Raw genomic sequence first — 11,358 nt, forward strand, 5'->3', positions numbered from 1 at the left:
GCCACGCCGGCCATGCCTCCATACCGCTGGCTGCCAAACGAAGGATTGCAACAATCAACGGTCACCCTTCCTTCTGAGATGCAAATCTCAGCCGTCGAAATTCGCCACCAAACGCGTGGCAACTTTTGGCCCAATGCCAAGCCCTAATTTTGGCCGCGCCTAAACTATGCCAAAACCCTAATATTGGCCGCGCCTAAAGCGATGCAAAAATCGTAGCTTGGCCGCGCCTAAACCACGCCAAAGCCATGCCGGTCATGCCTCCATGCCACTGGCTGCCAAACGAAGGGTTGCAACAATCAACGGCCACCCTTCCTTCTGAGATGCAAATCTCAGCCGTCCAAGTTCGCCACCAAACGCGTGGCAACTTTTGTCCCAATGCCAAGCCATAATTTTGGTCGCGCCTAAACTATGCCAAAACCCTAATTTTGGCCGCGCCTAATACTATGCCTAAATCCTAGCTTGGACACGCCTAAACCATGCCAAAGCCACGCCGGCCATGCCTCCATTCCGCTGGCTGCCAAACGGAGTGTTGCAATAATCAACGACTACCCTTCCCTCTGAGATGCAAATCTCATCCGTACAAACTTGCCAGCAAACGACTTATGGCAATCTCTGGGCTACGGTGCCAACTCTTGGCCACGGTGCCAAAATCCTAATTTGGCCACGCCAAAGCCATGCCGGACATACCTCCATGCCGCTGGATGCCAAACGGAAGTTTGCAACAATCAACGGCTATCCTTCCTTCTGGAATGCAAATCTCAGCCGTACAAGCTCGCCACTAAACCAAACGACTTGTGGCAACCTCTGGCTATGCTGCCAACTCTTTGGCCACGGCGCACACTTAGCTATGCTAATTCTATGGTCACGACACCAAACCCTAATTATCCACGCCAAGAGCATGCGCGAGCCATGCCAGCATCGTGTCCACGCCACTGGATACCAACGGAAGGTAACCACAATCAACGTCTAACCTTCCTCTCAAGATGCAAAATCTCGACCGTCGAAGGTCACCACCGAGCCGGCAAGCCTCCCAAGCTCAACTTGCCAAACAATAGCAACATGTTACACAAAACACTCGAGGCATCAAAACATGTCACAAACTGGGGGATGCTCATCAGGGTATTGGTCTGGCGGTTTACAGCGTGCGGCGTACACTACGCTCGTTACAAGAAAGTGTTATAAGAGTGAGGTGGTTTGTAAACACAAGAAGTAATGGTGAAACGTTTCCTTCATTATGGAAACATCAATTCCAGGCGTTAGCCGTTACCGCTTTCTTTCATTTACTCAACCATTTCCACTTCTTACGAGACCAGGGTACGTTTCGTTGCGACTTGTATAAATAGGTCTCACCTATTTCCACCAAAGAATACAACACTCAGAAATCACTTGTTAGCTTTCCCATCTGTTATCTTTCCACTTTCTGATACAAGTCGTCAAACAACTACTCTTCTCGAATCAACTATTCTGGTCTCAACACTCTTTTCGCTTCCCTCCCTAGACCAACCATTCTCCTTCACTTTGTGACCGAAGCAAGTCTGGAACAACCATTTCTTGGTTTAAGTTTGTACAGATTGATCTCTCGAATCAAAGTGCTCCCTTGAAGTACATTGTTTAGGGTTTAGACTCGTTTCTCACCTACACACTCGAAATTACCAAAATCAGCAGAAACTGTTTTCACCCTCAAACAGGGAGATAATCCTAAAAGTTTAGATCAACTACATTATCGTTTGATCTTCAACTATAAGCAACTTCAAATGACTAATGAACTCTAACTGAACTAATTAGCAATATTTTTTGAATTAATTAAGGTGATGGTGATAATCGAGGAGCTAGAGGAGATTGAATTCATTACGAACATCGAAGAACTGGAGGAGGAGTACATGATGAATAATAAAGAGATGGAGTTCAGTATGAACAATGAAGATACGGAGGAGATGGAGTTCAGTATGAACAATGAAGAGATGAAGGAGATGGAGTTCAGTATGAACAATGAAGAGACGGAGGAGACGGATTCAAACCCTTGTTTTCCAGAAACAATCACAGAAACTATTGAAGAAACAACACATGCCGGAGAATCGGGTGTTCCCACCAGAAACAAAACAAATCTCACAAATGAACAACGTCTAAGTATTTTCCATTTCTTATTGAAAGAGAGTAACAAGGGAAGAGTTCAAAAAGGCTCGGTTCTAATGGCAGCACAACAATTTTCAGTATCAGAGTCCACAGTAAAACGTATATGGAAACGAGGAAAAGATTGTAAAGCAAAGTATTTACCTTTTGACGTGTCTTCACGAAAACCAACCAGAGTTGTCCTAAACCCAAGAAGGTTGATTTAAGCAGGATTATGGAAATATCATTGCGACAATGTACTAGCATAAGGTCTATTAGAGCATTGCTCGGTTGAACCCACCAAGCGTTGGTATGTCAAGTTTGGTTGTCATATTTTAGTGAATCAAAACTCATGTTAAGAGTCGCTTGATTATGTATTAGAGTCAACTTCGTATAGGTTAGCTTGAAAGTATTAGGATATGAGACATTACAAGTATTGCGAAGTCTTGAAGATGTGAAGAAGCAAGGAGCTACAACGACAACAATCATCCTTCCACTTGAGGTTAGTGATATTTGACTTGAACTGTTTCATTACCTAATGTATCTTTCAAGTCGTGCATATTGAAAACATAACTGTGAAGCATATTTGAACTCTAGATAGACATAGTATTAAGGAATGCAATACGAGGTTCATTGCTTAACCATTAAACTTTGTAGATAAGACATCGCCATAATCATTTGAATTTATTGTGATTATGTATGGGTATGAGGTGAGGATTTCATCCTAGGGAACAATGTTTTCATGTGTTCTGAGGAAGTAAGTTCATAAACTTGTTTGTGGACCGAAAATGAAATTGCCAGGTGTTGTTGGTTTTGTTATCCATTGCATATCTTATGAACAACCAATATGTGTGATTGAGTATAACCGCTCACTACTTGTTGTGTTCTTTGTATAACTATTCACAAAGGCCTGACTTATGTATTGGTATAACTTTTATTAGTAAAACCGATCTTAAGTAATCACCTGTGGTATTATCGGGTTTGTATGTCTGACCAAATATGGGAGAGGGGAACCGATCCTAGTAAGAGGTGCAGTACATCACAAGGGGAACCGATCCTTGTATGGGGTGTAGCAAGGTTTATAGCAGAAAGGGGAACCGATCCTATGAACATGTGCAACACGTTTTTAGGCAAAGGGGAGCCGATCCTATGGACATGTGCAACACATATAAGTTAGATACCATATATATATGGGGAACCGATCCTAGTACCTAGTCAACCGAATTTTGGAAAGCTAGTGTGACTATGCACAGTACTCACATGGAGGTAGAACCGAAACTTGTTTTGGTAGAACCCTTAAACCCATGATTGTGATTGAATGTTGGTTTGATCAATCACATAGTTATTGAAAGTCAAATGAACCAATTTTAAACTTGTTTGGAAGTGTGGGAAATCGGTTTCAAGGTTGTAAGTGTAAAAGAGAACTTACAAAGTAAAGATGTCGACAAACTTTGAACACGTGCTGTGAATGTTTATTTCTTTAATTGTTCAAAGATATTCCTTAACGGCTAAGGGAAGAAAATCCCAGGATCGAAACATAAGTAAATTAAGAATATTTTAATTAAGGTTATTAATTTCATTTTGTATGGAAATTTCATAATTAGTAATATGCATTTACTAATTAGATTTTCCGAGAGATTTCGATCGTTATTTTTGGACAAGCATTTCCAGGAATTATGAAAACCGAATCTGTGTTTTAATGAGTATGTTGAGAATATTTTCGGTTTTGGAAATTCCTTGGTGTCCAAACTTCCTTATCTATAAATATTCGAAATTTGTCTTTCTAACAAATTAATCCTTCGTAACAACAGACTTCCTCTTTTGTTGTTGTTACTGGTGTAACCGCTTATTCGGAGAGGAGAGTAACCTAATTAGGTGAAATCTCGCTTAGTTTAATTTTCTTTATCCAAAGTCCGGTGGTTCTCCAAATGGAATGAGCCGTACTCTATCCAAAGTCCAGCTTCCATAGCCTTTTCCCCTTGAGATCCTACGGTCATTTTCTAAAGAGATGGAGGAAAACAATGCCAACACAACAAAGAACAAAATGACAGATCCATCGGATTGAAGTTTAATTTTCTTTTCCCTGCAAAATTTCTTTAACACACACAGAGAAAAATGGCGAAAATGAAATGGTATTGGTATTGGGTATCAACAGCTGTAATATTCAGACTCATTCTCATATATTTCCCTAACAATCTCAACTTAAGTTCTCGTCCTGAAGTTGCTACTCCTCTCACTAGTCTCCGTCGCTGTAATTCTCTTTCTCCCTCTCTTTGATTTTTTCTCGTTAATTTAGGGCTTTAATGAAGCTCTACTTAGGGTTTTTTACTTGTTATTTGCAGTGGCTGAAGGTTACTGGTTAAAGCAATCTTCAATTTCACCTTACTCAGGTTTGTTAATTTGTTTTCTGGTGTAAAATTAATCAAATTAGGTTTAATTTCAGCTAATTAAGAGCTTGAATTTTATACTTGCGTAGGATCTATGTACCATGGTTCACCATTGTTACTGGCAATACTTGGTCCATTGACTGTTATAAGGTCAGTTCTTGAGCTGAATTCTTGTGTAGTGATGGTACTGGTTTAGTGTTATTTTATTGTTTTTGAAATTTTCTCATTGGTGATGCAGATTTGAAGGACAACCTGAGCACATTGCTTGCAGGTAACATGTTTAATTATAATGCTGATTCTAAAACCGCGGCCTTCTATCACTGTCGTGATTAGTTGTTGATATTTTGGGATATAAACTGTTTAAGACGTGTTAAGCCGACTAATGGGTAACAAACATGCTAGGGTGTATGCTACTTGCACCGTGCTCTGATGTCGATGGTGCTGTGGCGCCCAATCCATAGATCCTAACTCCTCAGGATGGTGCACCCTTTGGTGTAAATGCGATGATCTGAGGATTGACAGGGCGTGGCATCACCATGCATGAGCAAGTAGCTTGCAACTAGCACGAAACCTATCAGTTTTCTCTAGAAAGAATCAATGGCTTAGTTAGTAGAGAATGGATTATTTTTAAAGGATGTATTTCTTCTTGGAAGATTTCTTCTTCTTTTTGTAATTTTCAGTAAGTTGAATTTCATGTAAACTTTATTTTTGTTAATGTTAATTTCAGTACCCTTTTTTTGTACAGTTTGTTATTTGTACTTGCAGATTTGATCACTGCAATTCTTATACGTGCAACTGGACAGAAGCTTCACTTATCGTATAAACGGAGTTTGAAATCACTAAATGTTACGAAGCTATTGGAAACTTCTGGTATGTGTTTCTTTCATTACGCCGTTATTGCTGGTAAACTTGAAGGACCTGAGCCTTTTTGTGTAGAATGCTTAACCAAACATTGCGCTCTACTTCAATTGTATTTAGAAGTTCTGAATTTTTTCTTCAGTTATAAGTCAGTCTCATTACTGTCCCGCATTGAAGTATTTACCGCTGTATCCGTATAGAGTGTTGTTACTGGTATTCTTTTAGGATTTTTTAATCTGTTAGAAGAGTCTTTTGAGCTAAACAGAAAATAATTCTAGAATGCATTTCTTTCATGGAATCAACTTCATAGATGTATGTAATTGTTCAACGAGATCAATGTGTGATTCACATCCAATTGTTGCTGTTATTGAAAGTAATTACTTATTCTATTCTCCTTCTGATTTTTTTTCTCTCAATTTTCATTGATGGGTTATGGATTATATTGGGTTTTTATGATGTTTTGGTCTCTGGTTTTGTTAATATGGTCTGAAAATGAGAATTCTGGATTTAATTTGATTTTTTCTTATTTTTGTTTGTTTTGGGTAAATTATTGGTGTGGATTCCTTTTGAAGGTTTTTGAGGTTTTGAGTACTACTTTTTGCTTAGTCAACTGGTTTGGGTTCCGATTTTATTTGGGTCTCTTTTAAATTTTCCAGTTCATTTATGTTTGTATGAATTTGTAAGAGAATTAGGTAGTTTTATAGGATCTGAGTAGAATTGCTTATAGATGGACAATTTTGGTTATGGATAAGGTAGTAGAAGTGGTAATCTTCTCTATAGGTTATTATTAAATAGAATTTTTTTTTTGTCATATATGGATGGAAAAAAGAAAGTTCCTAGTTCCTGGCTTTGTGAGTGCTATGTTGCCTTTTTGATGAAATTGTAGCTACCTGGTGCTATAAATTGAGGTTGACAATAGTAGACTACTAGACCACATGCGTGGATTTTGCAATTGGATTTGGTAGGCATAGTTTCATAGTTTTCGCTTAATGTAAGTTTCAAGGATTGAACAGTTCCATGTACCGAGTTTAAAGCTCATGCACATAGTTTTTACCCTGGGGACTGAGCGTTCTGTATGCGTCGTTTAAAACTCCTGCACGTGGTCTTCAGCCAGAGCTGCATCTTGTAGTGGCACAATTCTTGTTTTTAGGTGCAGTATTTTGCAAATTCAGTGCTTTTTTTGGTTTTCGATTGAAAAAAAATAAACAGCATTCTTTTGGTGTAATATATATTATGATGAGTATCCTTCCCCACTTTATGGAGATATCTTAGAGATTTTCTATCCATTTTAAAGTAGTTGGGACCAATTCTTAGTGGCTTTTTATTTCTTAATACGTTGGTCAAAAGCTATTTTCATTAAGCTTTATTTAGTTCCGTTGAACTAAGTGGTAGATGAATCATATGTGTTAATATTTCTTTAGCTTTTGTGTGTGTCCTTTGTTATTACTGCTTTATGTGAGCATAATTGATTTGCTTTTCAGCTTTATCCATACTGTGGTATTCTAATTATCGTTCGCTTTTGTGATTGTTAATGTTTAAGAGCGTTTAGGCCAATTGCATTGAAAATTGAAATAGTTTCTCATATAAAAGCCACTTTTCGTTGAACCATGGTTTGGAAGAATTTGGTACTGTCTATTACAAGGTTCATAGCAAGAGTGCCTCTTCATGTTTCCTCTTTTTCATAGGATTGTGATGAATAGCTGCGAATTCTTTTTTGCACTCATCCATTTTGCTGATGCTGCTATGAACTGCATTCTTAGTAATTAGCTTCTAATGCTGTTAAGTAATGGTAATTGGGTATTTTATAAGTTATGGACGTATGGCAGTGCTAAGTTAAACTCGGTTTCAACTTTGTTTGTGATTTGTTGGGAAAATATGTTTGACTTTGTTCCATTTCAACTGGGTTTCATATTACATATGAGCTGACATTTGGTGAACATGTTCTGTTAACAGAGGAAAAAACTGCAGTAGAGAAAATTTCTGGGCATGGATCTCATGAGAGTGGTATTTTTGGATCGAACTGACTGTTTACATCTCTAAGAATATATTATCCCTTTGCCACTTATGTAAGACTCATTCACATGCATTCCCATGTCCGTTATTTTAAGAGACATATTGATTGACCAGAAATTCCTATTAGAGCTGTCAAGCATATAGTTTCCGTTCTGGTATATGCAAAAACTATGGTAGTGAAATAAATCTAGCAGAATTGGTCACAGACTCACACTCAAACATTTTGAACCTTAGTCATCAGTTTTTGTATATGAGAGTGATTTCGTGAATCGTTAAGTATGAATTTTAATTAACCATTTGAAAGTTGATTTGTTGCTTGTTAATCATACTTCTCTATGTAATGTTTTCAGAATTTCTATCTGCTGGAGATATTGCTGCTCTTATATATTTATGGAATCCCTTGACAATCGTCACATGTGTGGGCTTTTCAACGTCACCAGTCGAAAATTTGATGATAGTATTATCTCTGTATGGAGCATGCTCACGTAAGAACCTATAAAACTACTACATGTATTTCTATGGGACTATTTTTGCTGATTGATTTGGATTTTTGTAAAGTTCAATCAGCAATGAACGATGCATATATGTAACTGTTAATATTGTTCAGGATGTAGCTAAACTAATTATTCATTTGGTAACTCAATGCAGGTTTAGCTCCTTTAGCAGCATTTGGATGGGTCCTTGCATCACATTTATCTCTTTACCCTGCTATCTTAATCATACCGGTAAACATTTTTTAATGTTTTAGCTTAAATATCTGGACCATACCCTTACAAAATATAAGCATTTCCTACAACTTTACCTGAAGTTAACATCTCAAATTTGTTTGTTCAGGTCATCTTTTTGTTAGGATATGGTCCAGATACTCCTCCGAAGAAATTGTTCCGGCAACAAAAATCTGAGTCAAATGCAAATGATCTGGTGATTCAAAACCGTTTTTCATGGCGGCCTGTTGTACATTTTATATTCTGGGCGTCTTTTTGGACAGTTTATGTCTTGGTCTTATGCAGTATCTACCTTAAGCAGTATGGTGGCTTGTCAGAAATGTTTAAAAGGTTAGCCTTGTGCCTTAGCACATGTTTCTTGTGCCTTATCCATGTGTGTGTGTAGAGAGAGAGAGAGAGAAATGTAGATATGTAGGAATTATAGTAACTTAATATGCTTCTAATTTCATGTCTTCTTTTGCAGAACACATGGATTTATTCTTACTCTAGAAGATCTGTCCCCAAATATCGGTGTTCTATGGTGCGATGGCTGTACAACCTGTTTCTTAAGGGATTTCTTTAATACAGTCCCAATATGCTAATTATTGTCCTGACATCCTGTTCGTTACTAAATGCAGGTACTTCTTTGCCGAAGTTTTTGACTTCTTCAGAGAATTCTTTTTAATAGTTTTCCACGTGAATATTCTTTTTATGCTGTTGCCCTTGGCCATACGTCTTTGCCACCGCCCATGCTTTCTCGCCCTCATATACATTGCAATCTCATCAATGCTTAAATCTTATCCTTCGGTAAGTTTTCACTACACCTTGTTGCAAATTCTTATTTCAACCTTTTTGCTCCCTTTAAAATCCACGTTTAAAGTTAAATGGATCAAGAAGTTTCTATAATGTTCACTTGAAGAAGACATGGGAATTTGTTAGTGAACTGTTCAGTTAGAGATGTTCGCCAGTATATTATATTCCTTAGGCTAGCATTACAAGCACGCCAATTGTTTCTAATCCATTTATTTCTTTCTCATTTAAAATGTTAAGGTTGGAGACTCAGCTTTATACTTGGCTCTACTGGGATGGTTTGTCTATGAACTAGCAGGTAAAAAGTCAGTTAGTTGAATTTATAACAGTTTTTCATGGATCTGCTTTTGCGGCATCAACTATAAGTGTTCTACTTGCTACTACTCACAGAAATGCAATTCTCGTTCTTCCTTTTCTGTGGATACGTTGGAGTCACCCTGCTTAGCCCTGTGATGCATAATCTATGGATATGGAGGGTACTGCTCTTTTTCTCTTTCTCTATCTCCCTCTTTGTAGGTGAATTAGTTTCTTCACTTATGTCTTGATGATAAATATAATCTGTAGGGTACTGGAAATGCAAACTTCTATTATGCAACCGCGATGGCTTATGCTTGCTTGCAGGTATGTGGGAATCACTGATTGGTAATATGAGAAAGTATTTGAAGTCACTTGTTTATAATAAGAACATTGCAGCATCATGTTTTGTAGAGCATGAAATTTAAAATCCTACTGATTTTATCGTAACGTTTAATCAGAAGTGCACATGAGGCATGCAAGTGTTTTCATAAAACTCTACTTAACTCGTACCCTCGGCTCTGTGACAGATTATTTTGGTTGTCGAGAGTGTAAGTGCTATGCTTCAGCACGACAGAATGCTAAGGAAACAATTGACCACATGAAACCAGAGACCTGTTATGAGGTTAGTTTCAATTTGTTATCTGTCTGGATTATTTTTTAGTGCTTATTCTTTTTAGTTTCCCTGAATTGAATATCAACTGTTTTTACGACAGATAATTTTTCATTACACACAACTTCGCTTTGTGGAATTTGTCAAACAACCCACAATACTGAAAGTGTTTCTAGGTGATCCGCATTCTTTGAGTCCCACTCTGGTGAAGATCTAGATATTAACTATTTGTGGTTGGTTGGTTCGAGTAGTATCTTGAGGTTGTCTGAAGGTTGGTGGTTTAGCAACACCAAATATACAAGTATAATTATTTCTTGTTTACTGATGGAATGCAGCATTTCAATATAGTGTAATCCTAGTACTCCTGCATTGAGGATTTTCTTTTTCTTGAATAGAGTAATGGAAGTAGATGAGATTTTTGATGCGTATGTAATATACTCTGGCTGATGGCCCAGGCCCATCCGAATCACTACGTAGCGGTATTTGACTATTTGTTGGGTTGCCAACTGCCGCACTGCTGAAACCCAAACCTCATCCAGTTGGTGCTTTAAACAAATACTACTCAGCAACGGACAAAGCTACATTATACTCGTGAAATGTAGTGTGGAATTCAGCCATTGCTGTGATTCAGGTGCTGCAGTTTTTTCATTAACTTCACTTCTTTGACAAATCAGGAGTCCTTTTACACATTCTTATGCATACTCTGTACAATAAATTTCCTGTACAAAGTCAAATTGTTCAAGAAAGTAAACCAATGGACTTTTTTCCTGATTTCTTTGGCACGTCTAATGGGCCCAGTGCAAAACGTCAATATCTATTACAGTACTCCCTATCTCTGTTCTTCAAATTCATGGCAAGAAATAGACTGATGGAAGAAAAGACAGGCAAGAAACCGACCCGATGGGAATTATATAACCTGCATCAAACATTCTCCCTCACTGTACTTCGTTATTCTATAAATGGCAACTGCAGCTTTGTGACATCTTAGACAGAAAGTTAGAATCTCAGCCGTCATCCTGACAAACATACGATGCACTACATTGTACTAAGTTTTGTACGTGGAGTTTGACTACATTGTAATGATTCAATTCTTGCGGTTTTGGCTTAAACGACTTTACTCCTTTGACAAATCTAGCCTTCTTTGACATATTGGGGGTAACACTGTAACAGGCATTTTCTGATGCTTGCCATTGGGCTTGCCAACTGCAGCACTGTTGTCTTACCCCCCCAAAACCTCTTCTAACACACAAAGTCAGAAAGTTGGCGTCTCAACCGTCATCCATGACGAGCATAGAAATGAACTACATTGTACTAATGATTGCAAGTAGAAGTTGACTAAATTGTGATGATTAAGGTTTTGCAGTTTCGGCATGAAAGACTGCACTCCGTTGACATTTCAAAGAGTTGTTTAGCATTACTCTGCACAAAGTCAAAACGCTCAAGAAGGGAACCAGTGGACTTTTTGCCTGATTTCTTTCTTTGGCTGGCCCAATGAGAAATGTCAAAATGCATCATCACGCTCGATCTCTATACTTGATGTTCATGGTCCCCCTCTTTCTCTCGACACTCT

The 11,358-nt window shown here is 38.0% G+C and overlaps 1 protein-coding gene across 2 annotated transcripts; it reads left to right on the forward strand.

Annotated features, from left to right (window-relative positions):
- Positions 1-4,107: 4,107 nt before the first annotated feature.
- Positions 4,108-10,423, forward strand: LOC113304684 (phosphatidylinositol glycan anchor biosynthesis class U protein-like). 2 transcript variants are annotated; one of them, XM_026553823.1, is made up of 16 exons: positions 4,108-4,360; positions 4,452-4,499; positions 4,586-4,646; positions 4,735-4,767; positions 5,242-5,366; positions 7,308-7,358; positions 7,718-7,852; positions 8,016-8,092; positions 8,202-8,422; positions 8,556-8,612; positions 8,710-8,878; positions 9,122-9,179; positions 9,272-9,357; positions 9,446-9,502; positions 9,706-9,800; positions 9,892-10,423. In XM_026553823.1, exons 1-15 carry the CDS (start codon positions 4,225-4,227, stop codon positions 9,778-9,780), a joined length of 1,389 nt encoding a protein of 462 aa, XP_026409608.1. In that variant the 5' UTR covers positions 4,108-4,224; the 3' UTR covers positions 9,781-9,800; positions 9,892-10,423. The 2 variants fall into 2 exon arrangements, with proteins under 2 accessions (XP_026409608.1, XP_026409609.1); XM_026553824.1 differs by lacking the exon at positions 7,308-7,358 and having other exon boundaries at positions 4,109-4,360.
- Positions 10,424-11,358: the final 935 nt, after the last annotated feature.

Source organism: Papaver somniferum, chromosome 8 (genome assembly GCF_003573695.1).
Source record: "Papaver somniferum cultivar HN1 chromosome 8, ASM357369v1, whole genome shotgun sequence".
NCBI lineage: Eukaryota > Viridiplantae > Streptophyta > Magnoliopsida > Ranunculales > Papaveraceae > Papaver > Papaver somniferum.

What these genes read in the sequence shown, in the direction of transcription:
- LOC113304684 (XM_026553823.1), top strand. Translation starts at nt 4,225, where the DNA reads ATGGCGAAAATGAAATGGTATTGGTATTGGGTATCAACAGCTGTAATA. An exon ending in GCATGGATCTCATGAGAGTG is followed by an intron (nt 7,359 to 7,717) that starts GTATTTTTGGAT and finishes TAATGTTTTCAG; the next exon opens with AATTTCTATCTGCTGGAGAT. An exon ending in TTGTCAGAAATGTTTAAAAG is followed by an intron (nt 8,423 to 8,555) that starts GTTAGCCTTGTG and finishes CTTCTTTTGCAG; the next exon opens with AACACATGGATTTATTCTTA.